Source organism: Geotrypetes seraphini, chromosome 3 (genome assembly GCF_902459505.1).
Source record: "Geotrypetes seraphini chromosome 3, aGeoSer1.1, whole genome shotgun sequence".
Lineage (NCBI taxonomy): Eukaryota > Metazoa > Chordata > Amphibia > Gymnophiona > Dermophiidae > Geotrypetes > Geotrypetes seraphini.
In genome coordinates this window covers 168,918,590-168,932,735 of record NC_047086.1, presented here as the reverse complement: position 1 = coordinate 168,932,735, position 14,146 = coordinate 168,918,590, and the positions used below count along the sequence as shown (strand labels likewise).

General features: G+C 38.2%; 1 protein-coding gene across 1 annotated transcript in view; it reads left to right on the top strand.

The window, feature by feature from the left end:
- The first annotated feature begins 399 nt into the window (after nt 1-399).
- LOC117357208 overlaps nt 400-14,146 on the top strand; it is a 58,771-nt gene continuing 45,024 nt past the window's right edge. Inside the window, 1 exon segment of the mRNA XM_033937579.1 lies at nt 400-688. Within this exon segment, the coding sequence (XP_033793470.1) occupies nt 400-688 (289 nt within the window).

Below are 14,146 nucleotides of genomic sequence, written 5' to 3'. Positions count from 1 at the left end.
AAGTCTGTCATATGTTCTACCAAATATTTTATTGATGTGTGTCGCTTTGAAAATTTTATATAAGCGTTTTATCAAATTTAAATAAAACTTGGAAACTTGAATATACTTCATACCAAAAATCAGAAATATGTGCTGGTCACTACAACAAACATTTTCTATTAGAACGTAAAAATATAACAGCTGCATACTGAGACAGACTGCAGGTTCATCAAACTCAGTATCCTATGTCCAACAGCAGCCAACCCAGGTCACAAGTACCTGGCAAGGGGGGGCGTGGCTTGGAACACGCACAAGATGGAGGTGTGATCACATTGCTCTGCTCCCCCAGGCACTAATTCTGAAGAATTTGCTATAAAATAAAGTTTCTTGTATCAAAAGAACTTACTATAAAGTCAGAGGATGGCAACTTTAAGACAGACGAAACTTGAGACGGCTTTTGTGGGCACTGGTAAGCGTGTCAAGCATGATCATGTGACGCCAGTAAAGACTGCACTCCTGGATGAGGAAGAAATTGATAAAAAAGAAGTGATGACAGCGCTGGAAAAAATACAGCAGATGCTACAAAAGAACACAGATTACATACAAGAAGTAAAGGAAGAGGTTGTCAACATAAATAAGCAATTGGAATTGGCAAACCAGAGAGTGACAACACTGGAAAAAAAAAATGGAACAGTTGGAACTAACAGAGGTTCAGTTTAAAGCTGAAAGAAAAATCATTTCAGAGATGCAACAACAACTGGAAAATTATGAGAATCGTGGACATCGGAAGAACATAAAAATAATTGGGCTGGCGGAAAAATTGGAGGGAGATAATCCCATAAAGTTTCTGGAGACTTTAATACCAAAACTTTTTCAGCTGAACTCAAAACAACCTCTGGAAATTGAAAGAGCCCACAGAATTCCGTACCAACGGTCAGAAAGTCAGTCAAAGCCCAGACCGCTGATCTTTAAACTGTTAAGGTTTCAGCAAGCCTTTGAAATACTGAAGTTGGCAAAAGCAGACAAAAATTTGACATATAAAGGATCAAAATTATTATTTTTGCCTGACTTTGCAAAAAATACAGCAGCATTGAGGCAGCAGTTTCTGCAGTTAAGACCACAGCTTAAAGAAAAAGGATATAGATACGGTTTATATTTCCCTGCAAAGATGAGGATTTCCTATGGGAGTAAATCACTATATTTTGAGGATCCAGGGAAGTTGAAAGACTTTCTGAATAACTCTGAACCAATGACTATGTAAGGAAGAAAAGGTTTAAAAGACAGAAATATATTAATAGGAGTGGAATATAAAAGTAAGACTGGAATAGAATGGATGGAATGCTAAGGATTTATGAAAATGTTACATTTCTTCTTTTATGTATGTGTGTAGTGAATATGAAATTGAATGAAATGGTATAGAATTCTAATATAAATATATTTAAAGAAGCATATTCATAAATAAATTAAAAGAAATATAGATATGCTGTGAAAGTGGGAGGAGGGAGGAATATAAGATGAACTTAAGGAGGATTTATAAAATATGTAAAGTTTTGAAATGTTCATTTATTAATATTGAATATGGGGGAACTTAAAAGATTTAAAAGAGAATTGATAAAAAGGTAAAGGTGGTATTTGACCATTTTGGAAATAGGGTTATATAAAAGTATGGAAAAAAAATGAAATAAATGGTTATGTTAATATTTATAATATGTCATGGTAGTAAGATATAAGATGGGAAAAAGTACATTTATATGTGGGAGACAATGTATAAATGCCTGGGGGTTGGAAGTGGTTGCATATCCTATGCGTGGTTCAAGTTTATCCATAATGAAGGGAGGGGTGGGAGGGATATGGGGAGGGGGGATATTTAAGAGTAAAGGGAAAGAATATCTGTGTAGTAGGGGATATTATATCATATTCTTATATTTTATGGATGTTATGGGAAGGATGGTGTCTAATCAATTTCATTTATATAAACTGGAGTGTCAATGCTGGAATTTTATTGAGTTGAAAGATGGAGACTAAATTCTACTCTTTAAATGTCAATGGCCTGAATCACCAAATTAAAAGGAAAAAAATGTTAAATTTCCTTAAAAAGCAACAGGCGGATGTATATTTCATCCAAGAGACCCATCTGTCCACAATAGAATCTAAAAAGCTGGAAGGGGGATGGATTTCAAAAGTATTTTTTGCTCTAGCAAATGGGAAAAAGGCTGGAGTGGCCATTTTAATTAATAAAAAATGTACAGCTGATTTTAAGATGGTAGAAATGGATCCATTAGGAAGGTGGGTGCATATTGAAATGAGCATGGAAAATAATACCCTGGACTTATTTAACATCTACGCTCCTAATACGAATCAGATGGAGTTTTTTAAGAACCTACTACAAATTTTAATGCCACTGGCTGCTTCTAATTTAGTGGTGGCTGGAGATTTCAATGCTGTAATGGATTCAATTATGGATAAAAATCCAAGTAGAGTTATGAAATCATTAGGGCTAGATAATTTGGTAAAATCTTGTGATTTAATAGATATATGGCGTATTCTTCATTTTAATGATCGGGAATTCTCTTTTTGTTCACAGGTCCATAATTCTTTTTCAAGAATTGATTATATTTTTGTTTCAAATAATTTAGCGAAAAATGTAATAAAAGCTATTATAGATCCTATTCTCTTATCTGATCATGGTGCTGTATGGATTGAGTTAAAGGATGGTGAAAAGGATTATTCTAAGCCGGTTTGGAGATTTGATAATTCTTTGGTAGTAGATTCAAATTTTACTGAAGATTTTAAAATAAAAATGATTGATTTCTTCCAAATTAATGATACTAATGATATAAATATGGAAGTATTATGGGATGCGTTTAAAGCAACCATGAGAGGTAATATTATTTCATATTCAGCATACGTTAGGAAAAAGTTTACAAAACAATTTGTTGATTTGGAAAAGGAAATTAAAGTATTGGAAAGTAATTTAATTAATAGATGGGAGTGGAATACTTTACAATTATTATTAAAAGCAAAAGTTAAATATAATGAGTTATCCTCTAAATTTGTAAGGAATGATTTATTTTCTCAACAAACTCAATACTATGGAAATTCAAATAAGGCGGGTAGGATGCTAGCAAATTATCTTAAAGCAAGGAAAAGAAGAACAAAAATTGTTGTAATAAAAGATAAAAATGGAAAATCACATAATAAAATTGATCAGATTCTAAAACAATTTTTTAGTTTTTATAAAGACTTGTATTCTTCTGAATCTTACAGAGATAGAGAAAAGGATGGATTGGAATTTTTAAGTTCACTTAAGGGGCCTCAAATTCCTGAACATATAAAAGGAAGTTTAGAAGAACCTATATCTTTAAAAGAGTTAGAAACAGCATTGAAGTCTCTTAGAGTTGGATCCGCTCCAGGTGGTGATGGATATACGGTAGAGTTCTATAAATTATTTCAAAATACTTTGTTACCCTATTTGTTAAAATTATATCAATACCAACTGAATAAAAGTTGTATATCAGGTACTATGGCAGATTCATGAATTATTGTCTTACCAAAACCAAACAAAGATCATACTTTGGTATCAAACTACAGGCCTATTTCATTAATTAATGTAGATGGTAAACTTTTAGCCAAAGTTTTGGCATTAAGATTGGCCAAAGCTCTCCCTTTTATTATTGATACTCACCAAACAGGATTCGTTGCAAGAAGACATTCTTCCAATAATACCAGACTGGCTTTTCATACTTTAAATTTAACAAAAGATATTCAGGATCTGACATTCTTAATTTCTTTGGATGCAGAAAAAGCCTTTGACAGAGTTGAATGGTCTTTTATGTATCAAGCATTAGAATGGTTTGGTATAGGGACTGGTTTTATTCAAATGATTCAGACATTGTATAGCTCCCCTGGTGCTAGGCTATATATTAATAATAATTTATCGGATAGATTTAGTTTACAAAGGGGGGTTAGACAAGGTTGTCCTTTGTCTCCTTTGCTTTTTGATGTTGTTCTGGAACCCTTGTTGATAGCTATTAATCAGGCAAAGGAGATACAAGGAATTCCGTTTTCAAGTTGGGAATATAAGCTCTCCGCTTATGCGGATGATATTCTGCTTTATTTGAGGAAACCAGAGACTACTATTCCATGTTTGCTTGAATTGATTGAAAAATTTGGAAAGTTTTCTGGGTACAAGATTAATTGGAGCAAATCGGAAGTGCTACCACTTAATGTACATTGTACCAGAGGATTATTTGATTCATTTACATTTGTTTGGAAAGAAGATAGATTAAAATATTTAGGAATCAATATCAAAAGTAATATTGAAGATACAGTAAAGGAAAATGAAAAACTTTTATTAAAGAAAGTAACGGAAATGTGTGAGCAATGGAATCCTTTATATTTATCTTGGTGGGGGAGAGTTCAAACAATTAAAATGATGATATTGCCTGTGGTTTGTTATCAAATGAGTATGATACCAGTTTTTTTTCAGGGGTCATTTTATAAAAAGTTGAATGGTATTCTTACAAAATTTGTTTGGTTGGGGAAAAGACCTAGAATTGCTTTAGTAAAGTTACAAAAAAAGGGGGGGTAAATTTTCCAAATTTTTATAGGTACCATCAAGCCTATATTTTAAGACAGGGTATGTATTGGGTCCTTCCAGAGCTCATGGAGAATGTCCCAGACTGGTTGTATTTAGAATGGCGACTCATGTTTCCTATACATTTGGTTCATCTTTTGAGTATACCAATGCCTAATAGATACAAAGGGAATAGAATTTTGATTGATACTTGGAAGACTTTGAGATATGTTACTAAATTATCACCTATTCCAATTTTTAAATCATTAAATCAATCCATTTGGCTAAACTCCAAGATTAAAATAGGCGGTCATAAAATTCTCTGGAAACAATGGATCATTGCAGGAATAAGAACTTTAAATGATGTTATTTCAAATGGTAAGCTGCTTAGTTTTTCACAGCTGCAACATAAATATGGTTTTACTAAGTCACAAAGTTTTAAATGGTTGCAGCTGAAGCAGGCTATTCAGGAGGGGTTCCCTGAATGGAAAGATCTTGATACTCAATATAGTTTGGAAATCCTGTGTTTCCAGGCGGATTTCTTGGGTCACCAAGCCGCTAAGTGGTATAAATTGATATATGGTTTTACAAATAAAAAACAAAAAACGGGTCTAAGAGACATTTGGAGCATTGAGATTAAGCATCAAATTTCTGCTTCTCAATGGCCACGAATTTGGTCTTGGAGAATTAGATGTACAGTGTCGGCATCTATGAGACAGACTTGGTTCTTTTTGTTGCATAGAGCTCTTTTGACCCCAGTACGTTTACAAAAGTTTGATAGCTCTAGATCTAATAAATGTTGGCACTGTAATCTAGAAGCAGGGACTTTGGATCATCTAATTTTTTATTGACCTTGTATTAACGCCTTCTGGAAGTCAATTTGGTCTCAAATTAATTATTTTCTAGAAAATCCAGTTGCTATGTCATATGATACAATTTTGTTTGGAACAATGATGAGAGCAAAGAGTCAAATTTCAGCAAATAATAATAAATTACTAATGATTATGACAGGAGTTGCCATTCAGAATATAACTAGAAATTGGAAAGATTATACAAGACTTAACTATACTTTTTGGTGGAATTCTATATGTTATATTTATAAAATGGAACGAATTCTTGCTATGCAAAAAGGAAATTATAACAAGTTTAAAAAAATTTGGGGGCCATTGATTGAATATTCGAATGATTAGACACTTTTTTTTTTATAGAAGAATAATATGATATGGGATTGGGAGGGTATAATGTGTGAGATTCAAGTAAAATGTTGATATGTGTGGAAGGGAAGGGGGGAGGGGGGATAATATAAGATTTAATATTATATGAAGTATACAAGTGAATTGTATGAATATTGAATGATTATTGTATACTTGTTATGAGATATGAAAATGAATAAAGAATTGGAAAAAAAAAAAAACAAGTACCTGGCAAGATCCCAATGAGTAAACAAATTTTATGCTGTTGATCCTAGGAATAAGCAGTAGACTTCATATCCCATCTTAATAATGACTTATGGACTTCTCTTTTATGAAGTTATCCAAACCCTCTTTTTAAACCCTGCTAAGCTAACTGCTTTCACCACATTCTCTGGCAACAAATTCCAAAATTTAATTACACATTGAGTGAAGAAGAAAATATTTTCTCCTGTTTGTTTTAAATCTACTACATAGTAGCTTCATTACATGCCCCCTGGTCCTTGTGGATATTCATAAATTCAAGAAGATATTGAAAACAACTTTGTTTATGGAGGCTTTTAACTGAATGAGTTGTGATACTTTTATGCGTATATTGAAACTGTGTTATGTTTTGTATGTATGTATATTGTTTTATGATTATGATTGTATTTTGTAAGCTACTTAGGTTGAAGCAGGTAAAAAATTTTTTTAATAAATAAATACTTGCAGTACCTTTCACAAGTGATGTCATATGCTCTCATAGTAGTCACAGCTGTCTGTATTCTTGGAAACAGTTGTATATCTCCTGACAATTGTCATCTTGATGTACCATTTCGCTGCTGTTAAAAACCTGTTTTTCACAACATGACCCTGTCATGTTTGGATTAATAAACTTTCATAACATGTCCCTTCTGTCATGTGTCTTTCCTTGTTATATGCATCTGGGAAACAGCTGTTTGTGCATTTTCCAAGGCCCCATGCATGATTATGCTCAGATCCAGGTCACTGAAACAATATGAGTGGCTAAAAATGGATATAGGGATAATAGTAATTTTTTATTTTACTGTTATCATTGTGAAGTATATAATAATAATAATGCTTCTGAGGAAATACAAATGAATATAGACATACTACTCATAGAATACTTGTTAACAAAAGAGTAATACAAGAATGGGCATAGAAAAAAGTGCTTTTTAAAGCTGAAGTGATATCAAATGAGTCTAAGTGGAACAATACAGGTCTGCCCAATTAAAGCGATGTGTTTAACACTGTCCAACCTGTTCAAATAAAAACATCCTTTCTTAGCCTGGTGCTATTCAGTAAGTATTTTCTCAAAGTGTCAGTAATTACTTGATCCTCAGCACATTCCATTCCATGAGGTACCAAATAGCCTTTATTATTTCTGGGAGATTTCAGACGTGTTGATTGACTACAGTACTAGGTAGCACTATTTCATAACTTAAAGGAGAGTGCCTTTGCTTTACGGGGAACATAGACCCAGCAAATCATATTTCTCTACTGTGGACACCCTGACAGCTCCTGAAGCCCTAAAGAGCACACATTGCATGTCTTAGGGCTTAGATAGTGGAGGACACTGGCTGACACTCATCTCTAGAGGGTGCTCCTAATCCAGCACCAGGCCCTCACGGAGACACTCTCACTATCTCACACACACTAGCACTCTGCCTCTCTTTCTGTCTTTTTCACTATCTAACCACCTCTCCTCTCTCTAACACTACACCCACAAAGAATTATCAATCCAAATGTAGTGCTATTACTACTGCGGTGATGTTTTGACATCATCAAGGACATTTTAAAGCAGGGGTGCCCACACGTTTTGAGCTTGCGAGATACTTTTAAAATGACCAAGTCAAAGTGATCTACCAACAATAAATTTTTTTATAAAAACATAAAGCACACTGTACGCAGAGAAAATGTTAATTATCATTTATATTCCGGGGTTTTTTCAAAGAGGTCAAGGCAGATGACTAAATGCAATGTCACCTCAGTAACAACCATACAAAAATAGACAAATATACCCCCTCCCATTTTACTAAACCGTGATAGTAGTTTTTAGCTCAGGGAGCTGCGCTGAATGCTCTGTGCTGCTCTCGACACTCATAGGCTCCCTGTGCTAAAAACTGTTAGCGGTTTAGTGAAAGGGAGCCATAGTGCAAAATATAGACAGCAGATATAAATTCTCAAAACGGACACATTTTGATCACTAAATTGAAAATAAAATAATTTTTCCTACCTTTTGTTGTCTGGTGATTTCATGAGTCTCTGGTTGCACTTTCTTCTTCTAACTGTGCATCCAATATTTCTTCCCTTCTTTCAGCCTTCTGTATGCTTCCTTTCCTCCAGACCTCATTCTCGCCCCAAACTTTTTCTTTCTTTCTCCCTGCCCCCTTCTTTCTTTCTGTCTCCCTGCCTCCCTTTCTTTCTCTACTCTTGGCCCTGGACATCCAAGAGAATGTGTTTTATATGGCAATTTTATAAACATTTACTTAGTTCACTTTGAAATCATTTTTTCTTCCTGGATTCTTTTTTTATTATGGCCCAATAGTTTGGACATCCAACTCTGGATGTTTTGAGTCGGACTTGGATGTCCTATCAAAAATGGTCCTTTTTATATTCAAATCACATGTATTATATTTATCCAAATAAGAAATTCAGACAGGATATCCACATCTCCCAACCACACACAAAAAAATAATTTATTTAGAAACATGGGCTCGGTGGGCCAGAAAGTTAAAAAAAAAAAAGTTGCCTCTCTAGACGCATGCGCAGACCATCTACTGATGGTCTGCACATGCGTCGGGATTGCTCTCTAGCGATCTGTGCGGTGGGTGGGGGGGCGTGTCAATGATCGTTCCCATTTGCATGCAGGCCCTTTGTGAATTTGTCGGCCTTCATGCAATCGGTCACGGATCGGACACGGAATCGGGGATTAGTGATTCTAGCCCAAAGTCAGGAGTTGTTGAGAGATGGGATATATTTTGGAGGTACCCAGAAGTGGGTTGGGAGACTGAGTTGTTGGTGTGACCTGCATATTATCTCTAATGTTCCATTGTGGAAGTAAAAGCCAGATGTCTCAATCTGTCCTCCTTTTTCTGGAGCCATATGATAACCCTAATCAGGAAATACAGGGTAGAGTAGGGACTGGGTGTTCCGGAGATATTGGGAGTGTATTAGAGGGATTGTGGGAGGGATACAGGGAGGAGGTGAATGCTGTCTTGCCAGAGAGTTTTAATTGTGTTTGTGGTTGGCCTTGCACTGTGTTGCATGCAGTGGCAGGTAGCAAGGTTGCTCCCACATTAACTGCAGATATATATAAATCAGTGATGTACAATATGGCAAGCTACTGCATTATGTAGTAAATGCAGGACAGGTGCAGAAACACCCCTCCCCCCCCCCCCCAGCATTTACTGCACTAGCTTTGCATTTATCACATTAATTTTTGCATTAATTGTGCAGTAAGTGCAAACCTTACCACACTTCAATAAAAGGGTCCCTATGTTTACTATTTTGGAACCAGTTACCAAGTCTAATTCAGGAAGTCAACGCACAACTCTAGAGTCCGTTTAATTAGATTGTAATCTCTTCTGAGCAGGCATCGTCTCTTGGCATATACAATGTACAGCGTTGCATGCGCCTGGTAGCTCTATAGAAATAATAAATTGTTCTTTTCTTCTTTGTCTTTAGGTTTCATGTGAGTTAAAGAAGATCAGCCACACCTATTGTAGGCTCATCAACACTTTGAGTGGTAGTTAGGTCATTTGCAAAACACAGATCAGCAGAGTACTGGCAAATCTTTAAACTGAAGTCATAAGAACATAAGCAATGCCTCCGCTGGGTCAGATCTGAGGTCCATCGTGCCCAGAAGTCCGCTCGCGCGGCAGCCCAACAGGTCCAGGACCTGTGCAGTAATCCTCTATCTATACCCCTCTATCCCCTTTTCCAGCAGGAAATTGTCCAATCCTTTCTTAAACCCCAGTACCGTACTCTGCCCTATTACGTCCTCTGGAAGCGCATTCCAGGTGTTCACCACACGTTGGGTAAAGAAGAACTTCCTAGCATTTGTTTTGAATCTGTCCCCTTTCAACTTTTCCAAATGCCCTCTTGTTCTTTTATTTTTTGAACGTTTGAAGAATCTCTCCCTCTCTACTCTCTCTATGCCCTTCATGATCTTGTAAGTCTCTATCATATCCCCTCTAAGTCTCCTCTTCTCCAGGGAAAAGAGACCCAGTCTACTGCTTGCAAACAAATTGTATTCCATCTTTCCTTAAATCAAGCTTCTTTTGTGGGGGGATAGTGTTTCCACACAGTATAGAGTTTATAGTGGAGGAGAAGCCTCCGACACTTTCGCAGCAAATTAATTAGGATCTGATTGTGGATATCCAAAAGTTTGGAAGGAAAGAAGAGATTCAACCTGCCGGATGCGGACTGGAATGTTCCATCTGCAGAATCGGAAAGAAGTAGGGAGATTGTGGATGCCTTCAAGAGGCTCTGCTCAGACAAATGGTGATGGAACCCACGAGGGAAAAAGTGATATTGGATCTGGTATTTACAAATGGAGAGAGTATCTCTAATGTTCGAGTGGATGCTCACCTGGGAAGTAGCGATCATCAGATGGTTTGGTTTGATATAATAGCTAAAGTGGAGAGCGGCCGCACAATACTTAAAGTCCTAGATTTCAAACATATGGACTTTAATGAAATGGGAGAGTACCTGAAGAAAGAGCTGTTAGGATGGGAGGACATAAGAGAAGTGGAAAGACAGTGGTCTAAGCTGAAAGGAGCGATAAAAATGGCTACAGACCTTTATGTGAAGAAAATTAAAGAAAAACAAAAGAAAAAGGAAGCCGATATGGTTCTCCAAACTAGTGGCAGAGAAAATAAAGGAGAAAGAGTTGGCGTTCACGAAATATAAAAAAAACCCAAGAAGAGGAGTGCAGAAAGGACTACAGGGTGAACCTGAAAGAAGCCAAGAGAAAGATATATCTGGCGAAAGCACAGGCAAAAGAACAAATGGCTAAAAATGTAAAAAAGGGAAACAAAATTTTTTTCAGATATATTAGTGAAAGGAGGAAGATGAAAAATGGAATTGCTAAACTAAAAGATGCTGGGAGAGTAATGAGGAAAAAGCAAATGTGCTAAACAAATACTTCTGTTCTGTGTTCACAGAAGAAAATCTTGGAGAAGGACTGAGATTGTCTGGCAAAGTAACACGAGAAAATGGAGTAGATTCTGTGCTGTTCAAGGAGGAGAGTGTTTATGAGCAACTTGAAAAACTGAAGGTGGTCAAAGCGATGGGACCAGACGGGATCCATCCTAGGATACTGAGGGAGCTCAGAGAGGTTCTGGCGGGTCCTATTAAAGACTTGTTCAACAAATCTCTGGAGATGGGAGTGGTTCCCGGGGATTGGAGGAGAGCAGATGTGGTCCCTATTCACAAAAGTGGTTACAGGGATGAAGCGGGAAACTACAGGCTGGTGAGCCTCACTTTGGTTGTTGGAGAAATAATGGAAGTGTTGCTGAAAGAAAGGCTAGTGTACTTCCTTGGGTTACAGGATCTGAGGCAACATGGCTTTACAAAAGGTAAATCGTGCCAAACAAACCTGATTGGGTAACCAGAGAGCTGGATCAAGGACATATACTAGATGTAATTTACTTAGATTTCAGCAAAGCCTTTGATACGGTTCCTCATAGGAGGCTGTTGAACAAATTTGAAGAGCTGAAGTTAGGACCCAAAGTGGTGAACTGGGTTAGAAACTGGTTGTCAGACAGACACCAGAGGGTGGTGGTTAATGGAAGTCCCTTGGAGGAAGGAAAGGTGAGTAGTGGAGTCCCTCAGGGTTCGGTGTTGGGGGCTGATCCTGTTCAATATGTTTGTGAGTGACATTGCTGAAGGGTTAGAAGGAAAAGTGTGCCTTTTTGCAGATGATACCAAGATTTCTAACAGAGTAGACACCGAAGGGAGAGTGGAAAATATGAAAAAGATCTGCAAAAGTTAGAGGAATGGTCTAATGCCTGGCAATTAAAATTCAATGCAAAGAAATGCAGAGTAATGCATTTGGGGATTAATAATAGGAAGGAATCGTATATGCTGGGAGGTGAGAAGCTGATATGCACAGACGGGGAGAGGGACCTTGGGGTGATAGTGTCCGAAGATATAAAGGCAAAAAAACAGTGTGACAAGGCGGTGGCTGCTGCCATAAGGATGCTGGGATGTATAAAAAGAGGCGTAACCAGTAGAAGGAAGAAAGTGTTGATGCCCCTGTACAGGTCATTGGTGAGGCCGCACTTGGAGTATTGTGTTCAGTTTTGGAGACCGTATCTGGCGAAGACTTTAAGCGGTCCAGAGGAAGGTGACGAAAATGATAGGAGGCTTGCGCCAGAAGACGTATGAGGAAAGACTGGAAGCCCTGAATATGTATACCCTAGAGGAAATGAGGGACAGGGGGATATGATTCAGATGTTCAAATACTTGAAGGGTATTTTCCAGAGAAAGGAAAATGGTAAAACCAGAGGGCATAATTTGAGATTGAGGGGTGGTAGATTCAAGAGCAATATTAAGAAATTCTACTTTACGGAGAGGGTAGTGGATACCAGAAATGCACTCCCGAGAGAGGTGGTGGAGAAGAAAACGGTGACGGAGTTCAAAGAAGATTGGGATGAACACAGAGGATCTAGAATCAGAAAATAATATTAAATATTGAACTAAGGCCAGTACTGGGCAGACTTGTATGGTCTGTATATTGCCGTTTGGTGGAGGATGGGCTTGAGAGGGCTTCAATGGCTGGGAGGGTGTAGATGGGCTAGAGTAGGTTTTGATAGAGATTTTGGCAGTTGGAACCCAAGCACAGTACCGGGTAGAGCTTTGGATTCTTGCCCAGAAATAGCTAAGAAGAAAAAATTTAAATTGAATTAGGTTGGGCAGACTGGATGGGCCATTCGGGTCTTTATCTGCCATCATCTACTATGTTACTTTGTTAGTGCAGTAGCCTGAGAACCTGGGGTACAGGACTTGATGCCTACTGCAGCTCCATGTGACCCTGGCAAGTCACTTAAGCCTCCATTCCTAGGCATTGGAACAGGGGAGGCCACAGGGGCCATGGCCTCCCCAAAATCTGGCAGTTACTGGTTGGTATCCGCCCTCCCACCTGTTTTCCGATGTTGTACTTTAAATCTTAGAGGCAGCCAACACGCAGTGTCAACGGGCAGGCCTGCCCCGGAACCCTTCATTCTACTTCCGGGGGCAGGCCTTCTTGTTGACACTGTACAATGGCTGCCCCGAAGATTTAAAGTACAACACCGGGAGCAGATAGGGGGTGGAGTCAGGAGCTGGTGCCGGTCTGTGCCACATGATTCCGCTGGGGCTAGGGCAGAGCTCCTGGGTCCCCCCAAACCAAACAGCGTTCCTCTGGCTATGCCTCCATTGTCCCTGGTACAAAATAAGTACCTCTATATAATACTGTATATAAACTGCTTTTATTTTAACCACAGAAAGGCAATATAGCAAATCCCATCCCCTAATTCATTATCTTTTAAGGTTTAATTTTCAACATAATTCTAAAAGCAGACTATAAAATCATACTTTTTCACAAATCAGTTGATTTATTTATATACCACTTATATCCTAAGTGGTTTACATTCAGGTACTTTATCATATTTCCCTATCTGTCCCGGTGGGCTCAAACTCTATCTAGTGTACCTGGGGCAATGAGGGGATTAAGTGACTTGCCCAGGGTCACAAGAAGCAGCAAAGGATTTGAACCCACAACCTCAGGGAGCTAAGGCTGTAGCTCTAACCCCTGCGCCACACACTCTCACACAAACAAGACTGCAGTTATTCAAGTAAAAAGTTCTTAGTGTCATTTTCCGCATCCTTAAATCTGCAGACAGTAGCAGTTTGCATTCAGCACACGTCCCAAAGGCACTGTCCAGCTGAAAATGCAGTAACTGTTGGCAAACTTGCTAGCAGGTCCAAGAATTCCCAAAGTCATTCCTGATCATTAATTTTGCAGCTTAGCCAGTTTGTTTGTTTTTAAGTTGTACTACTTTTACATTAAGGCTGTATTTACAGTAGAGAATGACACGGTGGCCGTTACCCACTGAAACGGTGTGTGTGTGTGTGGGGGAACTGCTTACTGCGGGCATGAGGACAAGGCTATCCACTGCCTCGTGGAGCGGTGAATGGCCTAGTCTCCGCAGTTAAGGGAAGGAACACATGTGGTCACCGATCGCGCGAGGCCCCCTCCCTCCTTCCTACCAAATCTATCTCCCTCCCCTTTACTTTCACGGTGCGTTAGTAAAGTAAGTTGCTCAAGCTGGCCGAGCCTGCCTGCCTGCAGTTGCGTGTGTAAGGGTGGAAGCTTCTCCTCTGATGCAACTTCCGGTTGATAAAAATTTATAAA